Below are 21,258 nucleotides of genomic sequence, written 5' to 3'. Positions count from 1 at the left end.
AAGAGCATGACAAGATATTCAAAGTGTCCAAAGGGGGTATTGAAGGCAGTTTTCCATTCGTCCCCCTCTTTAATGCGGATGATATGCGTTGTGCGTGTCCAACTTGGTGAATATCTGGGCGTCACAGAGGGGTCAATGAGGGGCACCAGGGCTTTGTTCTTAACTGTAATATTGTTGAGACCATGGAAGTCAATGCAGGGGTGGAGAGTGGTATCTTTCTCGTCGATGAAAAAGAACCTGGCCCCCCAAGGGGGAAGAAGAAGGTCGGATGACTCCGGAGGCAAGGGAGTCGTGGATATAATTTTCCGTAGCTTCCTTTTCTGGACGGGAAAGGTTAAAGAGCCGGCTGGAGGGGAGAGGGTCTCCAGGCAGAAGGTCAATGGCGCAGTCATAGGGGCGGTGTGGGGGAAGAGAGATGGCAAGATCCTTACTGAACACCGGGGAGAGGTTGTGATATTCTTCTGGGACCCTGGAGAGATCGATTGTAGTTACTGGTGGCTGAGGTTTACTGGAGGTCGAGACGGCCGAGAGAAGACAGTGGTAATGGCAGAAGTGACTCCAACCAGTGATAGACAGGTGAGTCCAATCGATGGCAGGGTTATGTTTCTTGAGCCAGGGGATACCAAAGACTAATGGAGTCTCCAGGGAGGTAATGACAAACAGCTGGAGGGTTTCATGGTGATTTCCCGAGATGAGCAGGGTGAACGGTGCCGTTTGGTGGGTAACAGGGGAGATGAGTCTCCCATCCAGGGTCGTAACCTTTTTAGGGAACAGGAGGGGTTCGAGGGAAAGCTGGAGCTGACATGCCAAGCTCTCAAGAATAAAGTTGTCGTCTGCGCTGGAGTCAATGAGGGCGGTGACCGGGGTATTGCAATCGGGAGCAAGGATACACGAGGGAACGGTCATACAGGAGGGAGAGCTGGGAGAGGTGTTGGTTTGGCTCAACACGGCACTCTCGGTTCGTGGAGAGCCGTCTTTTGGTTTTATTGAGCAGATGGTGATGAAGTGGCCTGGCTGTCCACAATAAATACATTATCGTTGACTCACGCGGTGCTGACGTTCCAGAGGGTCAAATCGAGTCTTGCCAAGTTGCATGGGCTCCTCCTGTCCAGGGGGGGGGGTGATGAGAAGGCGGCAGGAGGTTCAGTGTGCGGTGGGGTGACTGGAGGCGCTGTGCCCGCGGAAGGTGCTATACTGCGCTTTCTATTGATTTTGTCCAATTTATCGCCAAAGAGATTAATTCCTCTAGTGCGTGGGCTCGTCCCTAGCTGCGAACTTGTCTTTCAGCTGCTCAGCTGTCCTTTAAAGAAAATACCTGGAACGCGACTTTGTCTCACCCACATTCAGCCGCTAGAATGCTAAAATCTATGGAGTAGTAAGCCAAAGAGCTAGAGCCCGGAGAGAGGACTGGGAGGCGCCGATTGGTTTCCCTGCCCTTACCGGGGTTGTCGAAGACCATCTTAAGTTTGGCAGAGAATGAGTCGAATGATGCCAACAACGGTGAAGATGCCACAGTGCGGTAGCCCACTTAGCAGTGCAGGAGCTTAATTATGAAAGCTATTTGGGATTTGTCAGTGGGATAACTCAGCGGTTGCAGATCAATACTAGTGAACAGTTCAATAGGAATTGACCACAGGAGCCTAGAATAAGGATCGGGAGGAGGACCGTGAGGTTCTTTGTACGGAAGGAGGGGTTGGTCGGAGGCTGCGGGCTCGGGAGGAATACTCACAGGGGTGCTGATGAGGTGGGGGTTGCCGCAATGCATCTGGGAGGACAGGAGAGAAAATTGCTGTGTGAGGGTGCTTAATGAGTCCATCATTTCGCTGAGAGCTTTATCCTGTCTGCCTATTTGGGCGCCCTGGTGCGCGAGCTTCCCTCAACGCTTCCGGTGTTGCTGGGTCCATGTAGGTCAGAGTATTCTGTCACGATTTGTAATCGTATGGTATTGGAGTGGACCCAAAAGCAGACTGAGGCGGAGGAAGCAGTGGACAATGGTTTATTTGGGGTAGCTCAGGGTTTGTATAGCCAATGGTGGTCCGTAGGAACAAGGAACGTGCAAGAAGTGGGAGCGTGAGCAGGTGGAAGAGCTTGACGGCGTGGTAAGAGCGAGCAGCGAAGCGGGAGACACGGGAGGCATACTGGAGGCGGAGGAGAACACAAGAGGGTCAGTACAAATGCGGGAAACCAAGTAATCAAATCAAGCACTCAGAGAAGGGATCTTGAGAGTCGGCCTGTGTACCACGGATGAGTGTGAATACGCTGGTGCTGGATCCCTGGATCTGGCAGGCTTATATGCAGGCAGTGATGAGTGCTGATTGAGAACAGGTCCGCGGGCGAGGAGGTGATGATTGCTGGAGAGAGAGGGAAAAGCGAGGCACAAAACGCCACCCAAGCTCCAAAAAGGACAGTTCCTTTTCCAGGACACAGATCATGACAATGAGACAATTTTAATCAATGAAGGCAATGGACTCATTTCACTCAGTATACTCAACTGTTGGTGCCACTGGTTATGCCTCCTCCTTAAGCCAAAAACACGTGATCAGCAAGTACTCAACATTAAACTCTAAACGCCATTGTGGAATTGTAAAGTCGACAAGTCGACCAGTCTATTAAACCCCTAGTGTGTAAATGTCATCATTATTTTGTATTTCAATGACACGAGGCTCATATGGATGCACACCTGTTCTGTCCTGTTCTTTAACCATGCCGTGGAAATCACGGTTTGGAGTGTTAGTGTGAGTGTTATTCCTGTGCCTTGCCACCGAATATGATGCATGGTGTCTCAAGAGTGGACCACTGGTAGTCATGTAGATGAGTAAGCAGAAGAATCGGTGGGTGAAAAATGTGTGGCTGAAGTCAGCAAACTTCAGGTTGTGTGTTTTACTATTCACATTAGGTCATTACTGGCCTGGCTAGCTTCTATACATGTCACAACTAGTTTTCAAAGGTAGAGTGTTTTTAATTGATTTTACATTTACATTATACAATTTCTGTGTGTGTGTGTGTGTGTGTGTGTGTTTGTGTGTCTTCCTTTAAGGGCAAGCACGAGGGAAAGAGAAAAGCAATATTATGTTCACATTGGTTAGCATATTTTTACACTTCTATGGCTATTAAGAATGTTTATAAAGGTCTTATGATATTGTTCTACTGCATTTTTCAAAATCCAAAGCTTTGTGTTAAAGATAAAACAGAGCATATGTAATCCAGTGCTTTTTTCAACCTATTATTGTTTTGGTGTGATAAAATTTACTTATTGTAAGGAGAAGAGAAAGATGCATCCATTTTTCTGTGACGTTTGAAATTGGACAACGACAAAGAGAGAGGCATGAAAAATAGTCCACCAGCTGGTATCTGTTACATGTGTTTTAATATCAATTTATCTACAAAATATTGACACCTCTGTATTCTGGGGTTTATGGAAAGAGAGAGCACTGTCACTGAAGCAAAGGGACATATAAAAAATACAAACAAACAGATTGCAACATTTTTCCATGAATTCATTTGTCCATTCATTGGGTTTGGTGCTTACAGTAAAGCTGAGCAGTCTTATAAACAATAGTTAGATTTGCATCATTAGGTATGATGTCTGGTATCTGATTTTCTACTGCAGTACACTGTACATTTGCTTAGGCTATATTGGGAAAGAGTTGTGCATTCTTTCACCGATACACACTATCCATTGATATGCCCATGAGGGTCGTCTCCACAAAGGAGAAAGAGTTGGTTTACAGAGTACATTCTGCAGCTGCCCTCACTTGGTCCACTCATGATTAAACACTTTACATGGTTATACATGTAAACAAATACACCACAAACTGTGTGTCCAGAGAAGTCCAGATAATATTCATGTGACAGTTTCAAAGTGAGACCTTGCCAAGCAGCTGTTAACTGCAAAGCTTAGTGGTTTCATAATCCACTGATTTGGTCAGACGGGAGCTGAAGGCCTCCAAGGAGGCATGAATGCGAGCTACTTCACTGGTAGTCAGTTTAAGTCGGTGTCGGAGAAGACAGGCAAATAAATCCAACCTCGGTTGACCTTGAGGAGATAGCCGGTTTACCCGGTCACGTATTTCCAAGAGCTGCAGCATAGCTGTGTCCTGGGAACCTTGGGTATAAGGGTAGTCCAGTTGCAGAATCAAGTCACGTATAGCCTCTGGGTCAAAGTGCATACTGTAACCAAACACCTGGATGCTGTTGATTTTCATGTAGCCCAGATTACGTCCAGGATCTGTCATCTCTAAAGGTTCATAATATACACTCTCATTCACTCCATTTTGTGTCGTTATCCTGCTCCGCAGGTAGACATGGATTGTTTCGAAGAATGTCTTCCACTTGTTACCAAGAGTCAGTGTCCAATTGTAACACTCAAAGGGCAGGTCTAGCTTTGTTGCCTGCCAGTCAGGAAAATTGTTTTCATTGACAGGAATGTACCAGCTCTCTGAATGGCTACCACCAAAAGGATTGATGTAGAGTGTAAGAGCAGGCTCCAGTGTGCTGTTCTTTGTATGGCAAACCTGAAGAGAGATTCCTAGCAGCATGTGGACCATGTTGGACTTGTACTTATTACTTTTCAGTGTCAGCAGCATCCTCTTTCTCCATGAGGGATCAAACCAGCTATTAAGACGCATGTCATTGCTGATGAAAATTGCATGAACCTGACAAGGAAAAGGAACAGAACATAGTCATCCATACAGTAAGGACATTGACTCACATTTCGAGCACAAAATAAATAAAAAGAGGCCCAGTGACATGCATTAAGGCTAAATCTATGTACAATAAATATTTTGAAAGTTCTTCTCTCGCCAGAAGGGTTAGCCTTTGTAATACAGAGTGTGTTATGTTTTTTTTGCGAATGTAGTTCCCCACTCTAATGTACTTCTGCTGTGAAATGCAATCTTTGGTCAACTGGCCATGTTATAACAAAAGACCAGATGGTGTGTGTCACTCGCTGTCTGCTGGAATTGCTATTTATTTATATCAAGTTTTACATCTGATTGTACTTCTGAAATTTGAAAGGTGAGTTTAATAACATTGCTTGCGAGCTTGATATCATTGCGACTTCGCATGGTCCTCACTGCTCCGTTTGCGTGCGTGTGTGAGTTGGACCCTTCTGTCATCCGTACTGCTTCTGTTTAAGGTAATATATTTTAAATATGTCAAAAAGTTTAGTAATGTCTGAATCTGGAGATGTCTTTCTCTCTCTCACACACACACACTGGATACATATACTGTAAGTCATTTTCATATAATTTGTTCAGTAATGGTAAAGACAGACCTCACTGAATTTCATTTTGAAAATAAAGTTTACTTATTAGCATTTTAATGACTGACAGTTATAATTCAAACGTTAATAATTATTTCTCAGAAAAAACAGTCAAAAGTGATATATTTACACTTGTAATGCCAAAAATGTCTCTACCGTTGAGTCCCAAATGAAATTCTATTATGGCTCGGAACATCCATCCATCCATTTTCTGAGCCGCTTCTCCTCACTAGGGTCGCGGGCGTGCTGGAGCCTATCCCAGCTGTCATCGGGCAGGAGGCGGGGTACACCCTGAACTGGTTGCCAGCCAATCGCAGGGCACATAGAAACTAACAACCATTCGCACTCACAGTCATGCCTACGGGCAATTTAGAGTCTCCAATTAATGCATGTTTTTGGGATGTGGGAGGAAACCGGAGTGCCCGGAGAAAACCCACGCAGGCACGGGGAGAACATGCAAACTCCACACAGGCGGGGCCAGGGATTGAACCCGGGTCCTCAGAACTGTGAGGCTGACGCTCTAACCAGTCGGGCCACCGTGCCGCCGGAGCCTCATTATGTTGTTGCAATTAACCAGAGGGATCTGTGATCTGAAGTGCCAGGACGTGGCAGCCATTTTCCATTCACATAATAGCAGACAGCAAAATAGATGGTGTTATTTCTGAGGTATGTATGCGTTTGTGAAAATATCAGAACAATTGCATGTCTTTACCATTTATCATGAATGTATAGAGACAATAGTGTAATTGGTTTAATGAGTATCATTTATGCTCATATGTGCAGAGTTTTGCGGGCAACATGTAAATTGTACAACACACATCGTTGATATGAAGCTGCTTTTTGTCTTTATTGTTATGCAAGAAGTGTATTTCAGTGGGCCACCACCATTTCCTTTGTCACTGGGTTGATGGGTTCGATGAACAAAGCTGTGGCAGTATTATAGCCAGAATAAGATAGATGCTTGAACTTCATACATTCTAAAGGATTGTTGTTCTTGAAGCAATGTATTCTTAGTTTGCATAGCTAAGTTACACAATTACAGTGGGTACGGAAAGTATTCAGACCCCCTTAAAATGTTCACTCTTTTTTATATTGCACCCATTTGCTAAAATCATTTAAGTTCATTTTTTTCCACATTAATGTACACACAGCACCCCATATTGACAGAAAAAAAAACTGATTTGTTGATATTTTTGCAGATTTATTGAACAAGAAAAATTGAAATATCACACAGCCATTAGTATTCAGACCCTTTGCTCAGTATTTAGTAGAAGCACCCTTAGCTAATACAGCCATGAGTCTTTTTGGGAATGATGCAGTTTTTCACACCTGGATTTGGGGATCATCTGCCATTCCTCCTTGCAGATCCTCTCCAGTTCTGTCAGGTTGGATGGTGAACGTTGGTGGGCAGCCATTTCCAGGTCTTTCCAGAGATGCTCAATTGGCTTTAAGTCAGGGCTCTGGCTGGGCCACTCAAAAACAGTCAATGAGTCACTCCTTTGTTTTTTTCGCTGTGTGCTTAGGGTCATTGTCTTGTTGGAAGGTGAACCTTCGGCCCAGTCTCAGGTCCTGAGCATTCTGGAGAAGGTTTTCATCCAGGATATCCCTGTACTTAGCCGCAATCATCTTTCCTTCGATCACAACCAGTCGTCCTGTCCCTGCAGCTGAAAAACACCCCCACAGCATGATGCTGCCACCACCATGCCACACTGTTGGGACTTTATTGGACAGGTGATGAGCACTGCATGGTTTTCTACACACATGCCAACAATTAAGGCCAACAATTTCTATCTTGATTTCATCAGACCAGAGAATATTATTTCTCACCATCTTGGAGTCCTTCAGGTGTTTTTTGAGCAAACTCCATGCGGGCTTTCATGTGTCTTCCACTGAGGAGAGGCTTCCATCGGGCCACTCTGCCATAAAGCCCCGACTGGTGGAGGGCTGCAGTGATGGTTGACTTTCTCGAACTTTCTCCCATCTCCCGACTGCATCTCTGGAGGTCAGCCACAGTGATCTTTGGGTTCTTCTTTACCTCTCTCACCAAGGCTCTTCTCCCTCATTTGCTCAGTTTGGCTGGACGGCCAGGTCTAGGAAGGGTTCTGATCGTCCCAAATGTCTTCCATTACAGGATTATGGAGGCCATTGTGCTCTTAGGAACCTTAATTGGAGCAGAAATTTTTTTTGTAACCTTGGCCAGATCTGTGCCTTCCCACAATTCTGTCTTCAGAACAACTCCATGACTGTTCTTCAATGACCCAGCCAGAGCACTAACTTAAACCCGATTGAGCATCTCTGAACAGACCTGAAAATGGCTGCCCACCAACGTTCACCATGCAACCTGACAGAACTGCAGAGGATCTTTAAGGAGGAATGGCAGAGATCCCCAAATCCAGATGTGAAAAACTTGTTGCATCATTCCCAAAAAGACTCATGACTGTATTAACTCAAAAGGGTGCCTCTACTCAATACTGAGGAAAGGGTCTGAATACTTATGGCTGTGTGATATTTCAGTTTTTCTTTTTTAATAAATCTGCAAAAATTTCAACAATTCTGTTTTTTTCTGTCAATACGGGGTGCTGTGTGTACATTAATGTGGGAAAAAAATTTACTTAAATGATTTTAGCAAATGGCTGCAATATAACAAAGGGTGTCTGAATAATTTCCGTACCCACTGTATATATATTTTTTTTTAGGGGCGACACGGTGAGTGACTGGTTAACACATCAGCTAGTTCTGAGGTTCAAATCTGGCCTCCCCTGTATGGAGTTTGCGTGCCTGAAATATATAAATGAAATCAATGAGAAGATGGAAAAAACCTTGACTTCAACTAAAACCTTCACTGCGACTAAATAAAGTAAACACCAAGAAACCACCTGTAAGGGACTTCAGAGCTTGATAGCCTGCACTGTTTGAGTGTTTCCAGGTATCTTATAGTTAACTTTCTCAATATATCAGATGTTGCCAGTGAGGGTTAACATTTCATGAATATAGGCGGTTGGTTAGCACATCTGCCTCACAATTCTGAGGACCAGGGTTCAAATCCCAGCCCCGTCTGTGTGGAGTTTGCATGTTCTCCTGTGCCTGTGGAGGTTTTCTCCGTGTACTCCGGTTTCCTCCTACATCCCAAAAACATGCATGGTAGGTTAAATGAAGACTCCAAATTGCCTGTAAGTCTGAATGTGAGTGCAAATGGTTGCTTGTCTATATGTGCCGTGCGATTGGCTGGCGAACAGTTCACGGTGTACCCTGTCTCTCACCCAGAGTCGGCTGGGATAGGCTACAACACGCCACTCTGAGACCACGCCACTACAAGACCATATGCGCACACCCTCAGTTGGTTGCTTGGAGCAAGCCTTTGACATATGTTATTCTGCTCTCCCTGACTGTGCTTTAAACTATTTAATGACACCGCAGTTGTAGATTACTGTAAAACTAAATACAACAAAAATAATTACACACATTGTATTCTTAAATACAAGACACAGATCGTTTTAGAAATCGCCAGCTTAATGCTAACACAGTCAATGGAAAACTCTTTTGACGGGCTAGCTAAAATTAATGTGACTAGGGCTGGGAAAAAAATAAATAAAATACATTTAAAAAAAAATAAAACGAACAACTCGGCTCAGTCGACTTAAAAAATAGGTCCATTCAATTTATGCCTCGATGCTCCAACCAAAAAATAAAAAATAAACTGCTCCCTGAACCATGTTTGCGCCACCGAAACCTATGTTTCACATTGACATTTATTGCGGATACAGTGATGGCCCAGTGATAAATTTAACCCAAAAACGACAAAGCAGCATACTTAAGTGATTTTTAAGACACTTGTAAGCTGTGTAATGTACATATAACATAAGTATGTGTGAGCTGAATAGTGGTTAATGCCATTGCTAACCGTTTCGCATTTTGCTGCGTCTGTACACCAAATTTATACCTTCCACTCAGTACCAACATATGCATTTAAAGGATTTACCTCCATTCCTCATAAATGAGAATAAAAAGCATGTTAGTAGTACAAAAAAAAAAAAAAATAATAGTGGGGGTGGGGTGGGGGAGTGATTATTATTCGATTATTCAATCAATAGGAGTATCAATTCTGAAAAGATTCGCTAGTGAAAGCCCTAAAAGTGACAAAACAATAAATTAAGGTTGTACACTTTCGTAAATACCTCGAGCCTACGATCAGCTCTCTGTAGAAGGTAGCCTAATTCCAAATCTTGGAGGTCTGTCTCAAACCCAAGGTAGTTTTCTGTGGAATCTGCCACCATTGGTTTACAGATCCCCTGTATCAGGGTGAAGCCTTGGTTGCAGCCGCCACATCGGGTGTGGTTGTCTAGTGCACACTCTGCACAAGCGGAGCCTTCGCCAATAGAGCAGGGTGGAGGGAGCTGACAGGGGATGTGTTCATATCGACAGCTGCAGCTGTGGAGTGCCTCAGAGAATGCACCAAGCTGGTTGTTCTCTGAACAATACAAGCGAGACTGGAAATGACTCAGCCAGTAGGACTGAGACCTGCAGGAGGGAATGCAGAGAAAGAGACAAAGAACAGACTTTATCCTTAAAGTTTTGCAGCAGTGACATGCTTGACACGGTATTAACATATTCAAAAGCTTCGAGTGAATGCCCAGAATAACACTCCTCTGGTTGAATCTGATGCATTAAAATATCGCTTTTTTCAATACAGTTTGTGAAGGTTATATCTATATTGCTCTGCATATATAGACTAATAAGACTGAAAATCCAATTACATGTTTGTTTTATTCCTGCTCAATTTTGATATTTTAAATAGTTTTCAAAATAATGTAGTATCAAAATCACCCAAACGTGTCTTAAAGATGTACAAAGTCAAATGCTATAATAGCAAAACTACCAAAGTTTATTCTCATCTAATTCCATTATTAAGTGAATTGAATTTGCAGTACTTGGCCTGGATAATTGCAGAGGAGTGATCATGTTAAGATTAATCATCAAGACCCATTAGTGTTTTCTAATGATGATATTGATTGTGTTGGCAAAAATGTGATGACTCCCAGAGTTCAGCAATCCATTAACATTTTTCACATTTTTGTTGTGATAAAATCACACATTTGGTCTAAGTTTAGACATTAAATATGGGGAAAAGGAACTGCTATGGAAAAGAGATTGCTCACTGTACTGAAATCTAAGTAGGCTATTTGTAATTGTCATCCTCTACAAAATACACAATTATAATTACAAGCAACTGAAAAAGAATTGGTAAAAACGTAATAAAGCTATTAACTTCATTCGTGAAAGAAGCATGCTCGAGGCATACGATCGCTCTCTCTGACATTCTCTCTCTCTTTACCTCTCTTTCTCTTTCTTTCTCTCTCTCTCTGACATACACACGCATACACCTACACACCCATGCACACACCTAAACACACACACACAAATGCTTATGATTATGTCTGTAACACTTTCTTGACTGATTCCTTTATGCCTCATATCCCCATTGCTTACTAAGGAGGGGAAATGCACACCATCTGCAAGCTTTTTTTGTTTTTTTTAAATCTTTTCTTTCAGATTTGTTTCACTTTGAAGATGAGATGGGAGTTTATTGTGAAGTAAAATGTATGCTAATCCGAAAATGTTTGTGGGATGTGAGGCATCATTCCTCTTAAACCAATCCTGTGTGGCAGTGGGAAGTAACATGAATATGAAAATCTGAAGAAAGCACTCGCATCACCTACTATATGCAGACAAAGAATTGCCATGACCACTTGACCATATATATATATATTCATTTTCTGTACCGCTTATCCTCACTAGGGTCGCAGGCATGCTGGACCCAATCCAAGCAACTGCGGACAGGGCACATTTTAACAAACAACCATTCGTACCTACGGGCAATTTAGAGTCTATAATTAACCGACCATGCATGTTTTTGGGATGTCGGAGGAAACCGGAGTGCCAGGAGAAAGCCCACGCAGGCACATGGAGAACATGCAAACACAGGCGAGCCCGGGATTTGAAACCCGGTCCTCAGAACTGTGAGGCAGATATGCTAACCAGTCGGCTACCGCCTCTCTCTCTCTCTCTCTTTCTATACATATAAACGCAATACTTTTGTTTTTGCTCCAATTTTTCGTGAGCTGGACTCAAACATCTAAAACGTTTTCTACATACACAAAAGCCCATTTCCCTCAAATATTGTTCAAAAATCTGTCTAAATCTGTGTTAGTGAATATTTCTCCTTTGTCGAGATAATCCATCCCACCTCACACGTGTGGCATATCAAGATGCTGATCACACAGCATGATTATTGCACAGGTGTGCCTTATGCTGGCCACAATAAAAGGCCACTCTGAAATGTGCAGTTCTGCTTTATTGTGAGGGTCTGGGGGGGTCAGAAAACCAGTCAGTATCTGGTGTGACCACCATTTGCCTCACGCAGTGCAACACATCTCCTTCACATAGAGTTGATCAGGTGGTTGATTGTGGCCTGTGGAATGTTGGTCCATTCCTCTTCAATGGCTGTGCGAAGTTGCCGGATATTGTCAGGAACTGGAACACGCTGTCGTATACGCCGATCCAGAGCATGCCAAACATTCTCAATGGGTACTGGCCATGCAAGAACTGGGATGTTTTCAGCGTCCAGGAATTGTGCACAGATCATTGCAACATGGGGCCATGCATTATCATGCTGCAACATGAGGTGATGGTTGTGGATGAATGGCACAACAATGGGCCTCAGGATCTCGTCACAGTATCTCTGTGCATGCAAAATACCATCACTAAAAGGCACCTGTGTTCGTTGCCAATAACATACGCCTGCCCATACCATAACCCCACCGCCACCATGGGCCACTCGATCCACAATGTTGACATCAGCAAACCGCTCACCCACACGACGCCACACACGCTGTCTGCCATCTGCCCTGAACAGTGAAAACTGAGATTCATCCGTGAAGAGAACACCTCCCCAACGTGCCAGACGCCATCGAATGTGAGCATTCGCCCACTGAAGTCTGTTACGATGACGAACTGCAGTCAGCTCGAGACTCCGATAAGGACGACGAGCATGCAGATGAGCTTCCCTGAGATGGTTTCTGACAGTTTGTGCAGAAATTCTTTGGTTATGGAAACCAATTGTTGCAGCAGCTGTCCAGGTGGCTGGTCTCAGACAATCTTGGAGGTGAACATGCTGGATGTGGAGGTCCTGGGCTGGTGTGGTTACACGTGGTCTGCGTTTGTGAGGCCGGTTGGATGTACTGCCAAATTGTCTGAAACGCCTTTTAGATGGCTTATGGTAGAGAAATGAACATTCAATTCACGGGCAACAGCTCTGAAGGACATTCCTGCAGTCAGCATGCTGATTGCACGCTCCCTCAGAACTTGCGACATCTGTGGCATTGTGCTGTGTGAAAAAACTGCACATTTCAGAGTGACCTTTTATTGTGACCAGCCTATGGCACACCTGCTATGGCACACCTGTGCAATAGTCATGCTGCCTAATCAGCATCTTCATATGCCACACCTGTAAGGTGGGATGGATTATCTCGACAAAGAAAAAAATGCTCACTGACACAGATTTAGACAGATTTGTGAACAATATTTGAGGGAAATGGCCTTTTGTGTATGTAGAATTTTTTTTGTTCAGTGTGTGTATATATATATATATATATACATATATATATATATATATACGTATATATATATATATATATATATATATATATATACGTATGTATATATATATATATATATATATATATATATGTATATATATGTGTACATACATACATATATATATATATACATACATATATAGCGGCACGGTGACCGACTGGTTAGAGCGTCAGCCTCACAGTTCTGAGGTGCGGGGTTCAATCCTCGTCCCCGCCTGTGTGGAGTTTGCATGTTCTCCCCGTGCCTGCGTGGGTTTTCTCCGGGCACTCCGGTTTCCTCCCACATCCCAAAAACATGCATTAATTGGAGACTCTAAATTGCCCGTAGGCATGACTGTGAGTGCGAATGGTTGTTAGTTTCTATGTGCCCTGCGATTGGCTGGCAACCAGTTCAGGGTGTACCCCGCCTCCTGCCCGATGACAGCTGGGATAGGCTCCAGCACGCCCGCGACCCTAGTGAGGAGAAGCGGCTGGATGGATGGATGGATGGATATATATATATATATATATATATATATATATATATATATATATATATATATATATATACATATATACATATACATGTATGTATATATATATATATATATATACATATATATACGTATATATATACGTATATATATATATATATGTATATATATATATACGTATATATATATATATATATGTATATATATATATACGTATATATATATGTATATATATATATATATACGTATATATATATATATGTATATATATAAAAAAGACCATTCAAGCAACGTTTCACCAACATGTTTTTGGAATCGTAGGAATCGTATATATATATATATATACGTATATATATATATATATACGATTCCTACGATTCCAAAAACATGTTGGTGAAACGTTGCTTGAATGGTCTTTTTTTTTTTTTAAATGAGGAATCAAAACAAAAACAGGGCTTTTGTCCTTAATGTGCAAACAAAAACACGCGTTATGACAGGAAAAATGGTGAAAGGACACTGATAACTTTGTATTATATGTATATATATATACATATATATACGTATATATATACGTATATATATATATATATGTATATATATATATACGTATATATATATATATATGTATATATATATATATATACGTATATATATATATATGTATATATATATATACGTATATATATATATATATATATATATATACGTATATATATATATATATATATGTATATATATATATACGTATATATATATATATATATATATACGTATATATATATATATATACGATTCCTACGATTCCAAAAACATGTTGGTGAAACGTTGCTTGAATGGTCTTTTTTTTTTTTTAAATGAGGAATCAAAACAAAAACAGGGCTTTTGTCCTTAATGTGCAAACAAAAACACGCGTTATGACAGGAAAAATGGTGAAAGGACACTGATAACTTTGTATTCCGTGCAGTTCTGGCTGATTATATCAATAAAATATGTGATCTGATGTTATATTACAAAACGAAATAAGTACAGTGTTTTAACTGAAGCATTCTGATACAAATAATTTTCCTGGTAATCCATTTTTAAAGTAATGGGCCCCTAAACCTACTTTTTCACACAGGGCCAGTTAACATTGAATTGTTTTTTCCCCCTAATAAATGAAACCACAATTTAAAGACAGAATTTTAAGTTCACTTGGTTTATGTTTGTCTGATGTTTACATTTTTTTGATGATCTTAAACATTAAAGGGGGAAAACTATGCAAAAATTTAAGAATTTGAGAAGGAGGCAAATACTTTTAGATACCAAAATTTGAGATGCCAAAATTTTCGCACTCCCATTCACACCTACGGGCAATTTAGAGTCTTCAATTAACCTACCATGCATATTTTGGGGATGTGGGAGGAAACCAGAGTCCCGGAGAAAACCCACGCAGACACGGGGAGAACATGCAAACTCCAAACAGGTGAGGCCGGATTTGAACCAGGGTCCTCAGAACTGTGAGGCAGAAGTGCAAACCAGTCGGCTAAGGTGCCACCTATATACATTGTGTGTGTGTGTGTGCGCGTGTGTGTGTGTGTGTGTAATAACAAAATGATTTGTATTAAAATTTTAAACTACAGTATTTATTTAACTGTATTTAGGGTTGTGTTTAAAGGGCCACATTCTCCAGGCTTTGAATAATGTCATTGTCATTTTAAAAAATGAGGGATTTTATTTTAAGGCCATATCACCCAGCCCTATAGTGATTTGCTTACGTGTGAAAAGAGGCGGATCGTGGGGTTATCGTGCAAATCTACAGGTTTCACGTAACTCTTTAAACAATTCACAATGACAAAGAAGACTATGAGCGCTTACATTCTCCCCAATAAACCTAGTGTGCCAGAGGAGACAAATCCTGATAGAGTCTGACTCATTTTGTGAGGAAACGGTCGTGGTGAAAAAAGGCAGGAAATTCTGTCTTTAAGACAAGGGGCTGCGTATTATCGGTAATGCAGAACAAATCATTGGAAATTTGAATAATTACTTTGCAAGTCAATTTACAGTGTGCACTAGGGCTGTGGGAAAAACAAAAATCGAATAACTCGGCTAAGTCAACTTCAAATATACGTAGGTCAACGGAAAATGTCTGCCTCGAAGCGCACAAAAAAACAAAACAAAACAAAACAAAACAAAAAACGGAACCAACTGTTGCAGTGTTGGGCGACTGATAAACTGCCATACACGACAGAGGAGCATCTGTAAGTGATTTTAAAGACACTGCTAGATGTGAAATGTACCATAATTTCCCATATATAATGCGCACCCATGTATAATACGCACCCCCAAAGTTGACCTCAAAATTCTTGAAAACTCTTCTACCGATGTATAATGCATTTTTACAATCCAGGATTTTGCTTCTACCCATATGATCAAAACATGAAGTATTATCTATATTTTGTTAGTTTTTTCAAAGAATTATTCTGAAATTAAGCACTTTATTTGAACACGTAATACTTTCTTTTTATTTACTTGCTCTTATTTTGAAATTCACAGCCTTACTTTTATTTAGTAAATGAGAAAACACACAGTTGTTCTCACATGTTTGATTACCCAGGCAGAATATGTAAGATAGGGACAATTCTTTAAAGAAAACATGAAGGGCCAGGCAAAACACATTTAAATTTATTTTAATGGGATTGAAATTAAACTGTCAATCATTTCAGAAAAGCATTATCATTAAAGAAAACATAACCATAAATAAATTAATAATGTTTGTTGTTCAGTCATCAGTCATATTTAAAAAAAAAAAAAAAAAAACATTTCACAAATTCTGCCAGGGTATGTAAATTTATGAGTAAACTTATGAGCACAACTGTACATGTATGCAGTCATATGTACCCCTGTTATATTGGAATTAAAGTGTAGGCTACACCTTTTTCATAACCTCTAGGGGGTGGTGGGATATTAGAATGAAAGTCTACACCTTTCTCATAATCTCTAGGTGGCGGTGGCATATTGGAATGAAAGTGTACAGCTTTTTCATAACTTCTAGATGGTTGCAAACATTTATAAAATGTGAAAGTTTTTGCCATTTTCCCCTATACCTATGTATAATGCGCATTGTTGACTTTTGACAATTTGTGGGCGGGAAAAATGCGCACAAGAAATTACAGTACATATAACATGATTTTTGAGTTAGCTGAATGGTAGTGCTTTTTGACCTAAAATAGTCCTTGCTAGTACACTAATGCTAATCGCAATTGCTAACTGTTTAGCATTGAGCATTTTGTTTTCTCAACTTTTGTACACCACCATTTATACCATCCACTCAGTACCAACATATGCAGTTCAAGGATAGAAGTCCATCCCTCATAAATGAGAATAATATATAATATAATAATATAATATAAATAATAATAATGATAATAATGGCAACACGGTGGACGACTGGTTAGAGCGTCAGCCTCACAGTTCTGAGGAGCGGGGTTCAATCCCCGGACCCGCCTGTGTGGAGTTTGCATGTTCTCCCCGTGCCTGCGTGGGTTTTCTCCGGGCACTCCGGTTTCCCCCCACATCCCAAAAACATGCATGAATTGGAGACTCTAAATTGCCCCTAGGTGTGCAGCATGTGAGTGCGAATGGTTGTTTGTTTGTATGTGCCCTGCGATTGGCTGGCAACCAGTTCAGGGTGTACCCCGCCTCCTGCCCGATGATAGCTGTGATAGGCTCCAGCACGCACGCGACCCTAGTGAGGGGAAGCAGCTCAGAAAATGGATGGATAATAATAATAATAATAGTGGAGGAGGGCAATTATCATTTGATTATTCAACCAATAATCAATAGGAGAATTGATTCTAAAAAGATTCGATAGTGACAGCCCTAGTTTACACCTCCTAAAATTTTTAATTACTGGGCCATTGTGTGCCTAGTAAATAAAAGCTTGTCTGGAACCCTGTATTATACTTACAGTTTTTTCAAAACTGATATGGTAAAAGACATCTTTTGATGATTTTGCTCACCTCTCTCTTGGTAAGCGGACTTGCGGTTGTCGGTGACATCTTTTACTTAAACTGAAGAGTTTGAAGATGACTCTCTCTGCACGCTTGGCTAGGACACGCATGTTGTTCTCCAGCTGCTCATATCGCCCATTGAACAAGGTGTCGAGTGACCACAAGTGTTGGATGGTGGACATATTCAGGAAATGGTTTTGGGGTAGCCTCGCATAGAAGGCTTTGAATTCATCTGCAACAACAGAGACAGCACATGAAGCACCCACACAATATAAATAAAGGTTATGGAAATACCTTCCTTCAATTAATTGAATTCTGTCCATCAAGGCTTGTGTCAAGACAATTTAGTTCCACTCGAATTTTCACACTATACCATAGCATTATCTATGCTTCCAACTTTGTAGGAGCATTTTGGGGAGGACTCTTTTCAGTCCCGGCTTAACTATGCCTTAGTGCACAAAGCAAGGTAAAGGCATGCTTGGATGAATTTGGTGAGGAAGAAGTCAAGTGGCTGACACAGATCCCTGACATCAACACTTTTCAAGTAGACTAGAGTGTCCCCTAAATAAATACATAAAGCCTGGACCCTAAAGGCTGTAGCAATGTAATATTGCAAAACATAAGGTTGAGAAACAGCTGTTATCCAGTTAACCAAACGCTTTGTTGCTGGGTAGCGGTCACTGATTTTATTCTCCATCCTTGTTTAGTGGCTAGAACACTATCTATCTGGACTGGTCAAGAGATGATAAGGTGTCAGTATGGAAATCACTGATATCTTTTGCTAAAGGACATCATGACACCTTGGATGTTTGGATTCTGGGCATGCGCCTGACCTCACTTTACACCTGACTATTAAAACATAAACTTTGAAAGTAATTGCACTTGGGGATATTTGAGATGTGAAGTGGAAAAATTCCACCCATTTGTTTTTGAATAATAATCACCTAAGCAGGATGACGGAGCACAGCAATGATAACCAAACATTATACGAAGAGCCTCCATTCAAGTATTTTTCCACAGTAATATGAAAGTCCAGACTAGAAATAATGTATTTTTTATTTTTTTTTGCTGATTAATCTCCTCTAAGATACTGTAAACTAGTTTTTTGTATTTTTCCCCTGCTTGGTTATGAGGTATTTTGAATGTGTCCTATGCAGACATTCCACCAGTAAAAAAGATTCACAACCACTTATAGTTCACCTTTAAGTTGCAGAACAAGGACTAACAAAGGAAGGAAAGTATGACACTGCAACACTTACCAATTCATATTGAGTCCCTTTCATATGAATAATTTATATCTTGAAAGTTTGATTTTCCTGCAAGTGTCCATGATTAGGCATGAATATGAAAGCTATATTGCACGTGGAACCTAGAATTGATTATCTTCAAGGGTACATTCTCACCTGATTCTTCAAAATCTTTGTGAAGATGCCCCCATGTTTCTGTGATTCTCTCCAGACTCTCCTCCATGGCTTGAATGTCCATATATGGACAGTTGCATTGTGGGAACTTGGCGTCACAGCTGCACCAGCAGTCGTTATCCTTGCAGAGAAACTCCCCTTCTCCATTACAGGCGATGTAGCTTAGAGCCGCTTGCACAAAACCTTCTCTCAAGTAGTCTGGAAGGATGATTTGCAAACCTGGGAAACCAAACTTGGTTTAGTACAATTTGAAACTCATCCTCGGTTTTGTGAGCTCTCTCGAGGTACTCTGGTTTTCTTTCACAGTCAACAGTGGTATATAGAAAATTGATGGCTGGATGTTCATTAGTAATGGTGTAATACTTAATCTATAAACATGTTTAGTCATCTGTACATACAGTATTACAGTGAAACCCTAAAAGTCAAAAACCCTTGCAGGTGAACAGTTTGACCCACATTTTGAGAGATAATATGCCTCTCAAGTTGGACACAACTTGAACAACTGCCATGCATTGCAGCCTAATAACTCTACCGTCTGTGTTTTGATTTTTGTTGTTATGTGGCTTTTTTTTCTTCTTCTTGACGCCATGCGAGTCCTGATGGTACATCGGAACTCAATTTAGAGAGCATCAAAGGACCAATGCATGCATTCTATTATATTTAGTTTTTGCTTTTTGTGGTAAAAAATGTGAGAAGAACAATAAACATTGTTTCAGGGGTTCTATTTTCCTTGACAGCGCATCTGCGGCGGGGTGCAAATGCAGACGGATTTGCCATTTTTGCAGAGAGGTCTGCGCCAAGCTGGGCATTCCGGTGCAGCAAGCGTGTGTCCTTGGAGATGCTCCTGGCAGAAGGAGTATTTGGTGGTAGGAAGTCGCTCTAAACTTATGCCTGCTCCGACCACATCTAAATCTTGGTGCAAAGGAGACCGCTGGTTTCAGAAGATTTTGGTGAATTTGATCGGGGCACAGACATACAGATACTGAGGTCTGCGGACATATTTAAGTCACCAACTCTCATCACTTACTCCTTCTGTATTTAATAAAGACACCCACTCACATTGTCTGTTGCCACACTGGCCAAGAGTAGTGACAATGCTCAACTCATGCAATCTGCAATCACGCATCATCCCTACAGACATGTCTCCGCCGAGACTGTCATTGCGCCACATTTAAAGGGAATGAGAGGAGGCGCCTTGATTGGCGACAAATTAAGTTTTCTGTAAACACACCAACAGTGCCGCAGGCCGCCAACTATCCTATCCGATCCGCTGGGCTGCGCTGGTCTACGAAATGACCAACAATGGTCTCACCTGCCCCTGGTGTACAGTTGCGCTGCCCGCCATGCAGAATTTACAGCAGTTATGAAAATAGATCAGAGAAGTGATTGTGTTCAACTTTGGAGGGTCCACTGTACTGATATTACATTGTAGTGGGGACATCTTTCCCATGCTTGCATATCATACCTGTGAGTGAATGTGTTTTGCGTGTTGTAATGCAAACACACACAATACTCAGGAGAGAGAAAAATGAATTTCCTCTCAGGGATGAAAATTAATAATAAAAATAATTATCATTATATATGTGTAGAAACGAAACTAACCTTGCAGCTGGACCTTGTTTTCAGGGCTCTGAACCAGTACTGAGCTAACAGAGTCAAGGTTGTCATAGTTACTGCATCCAAGGGGGCCAGTGCGAGTTTCGGTCACCTGGGCAACAAGAAAAATAGAAGACCTCACTGTAAAATTTAGCCCAGCATTCTCTTAACAACAAAGTTAATTTAGAGATAGTGGTAATATCAAAGATACATAGAGCAAAAAAAAAAACCTTGCTTTTAAAACCATTTGCGTCACATTTCCAGAAACTACACATCAGTGGCTTAAAAGGGTGTTACAGTAATTGAGGACACGTGGACCATTTCAACCTGACAATGTTACTTTTGATATGAGGAACACAAAAAGTTTCACATTGTATTTTGTTTCAATAAAGTAGTATTATTTATCAGTTGTCCCTATGAATGTGCAGAAAAAATATGGACACGGTAATTAAGACTATGTAAAATGTAGGTAAAGGTAATGTGTGTTAAAATCACACAATTTTCCCTTTTGTCTGATTGATGATGTTTCACTTAGCACAAAGCAGTTTTAGCACAGCATCTTCTTTCACTTCATTTGCAAGGAGATAGCTTATTATTTATATTACATGGTGCGGCACACCTAAGCGATTCTCATTTTTCTTCCTTTATGGGTGGAGACACCATATTTTGTTCAGCCACTTGTCCTGATCATTCTTGTCATTTGCCAGTTGGTGTAATATGACAGATGGATGGGGTAAAACAACGAGAGTTAGTCGATCAGTAACCATAATAAATTTGCTGACGACCTTTCAAACTCAAATGAGTCACAAGAATAGGAACACTGCATGGAGTTTGCTAATCAAAGGTACGGGTCCAATAAAT

At 41.1% G+C, this 21,258-nt stretch overlaps 1 protein-coding gene across 1 annotated transcript in view; it reads right to left on the bottom strand.

Moving 5' to 3' along the window:
- Positions 1-3,350: 3,350 nt before the first annotated feature.
- The window catches only part of LOC133481326 (BMP/retinoic acid-inducible neural-specific protein 3-like), a 61,974-nt gene continuing 44,066 nt past the window's right edge, over positions 3,351-21,258 (bottom strand). Inside the window, exons 5-9 of the mRNA XM_061780535.1 lie at positions 20,404-20,509; positions 18,784-19,020; positions 17,390-17,612; positions 9,439-9,781; positions 3,351-4,655 (exon numbers count right to left, since the gene is read on the bottom strand). Of these exons, the coding sequence (XP_061636519.1) occupies positions 3,885-4,655; positions 9,439-9,781; positions 17,390-17,612; positions 18,784-19,020; positions 20,404-20,509 (1,680 nt within the window). The 3' untranslated portion in view covers positions 3,351-3,884. The remainder of the gene's footprint in view (positions 4,656-9,438; positions 9,782-17,389; positions 17,613-18,783; positions 19,021-20,403; positions 20,510-21,258) is intronic.

The sequence above is a fragment of the Phyllopteryx taeniolatus genome, chromosome 7 (assembly GCF_024500385.1).
Source record: "Phyllopteryx taeniolatus isolate TA_2022b chromosome 7, UOR_Ptae_1.2, whole genome shotgun sequence".
Lineage (NCBI taxonomy): Eukaryota > Metazoa > Chordata > Actinopteri > Syngnathiformes > Syngnathidae > Phyllopteryx > Phyllopteryx taeniolatus.
Note: the sequence above shows the minus strand (reverse complement) of the source record. Positions and strands in the feature narration are given on the sequence as shown.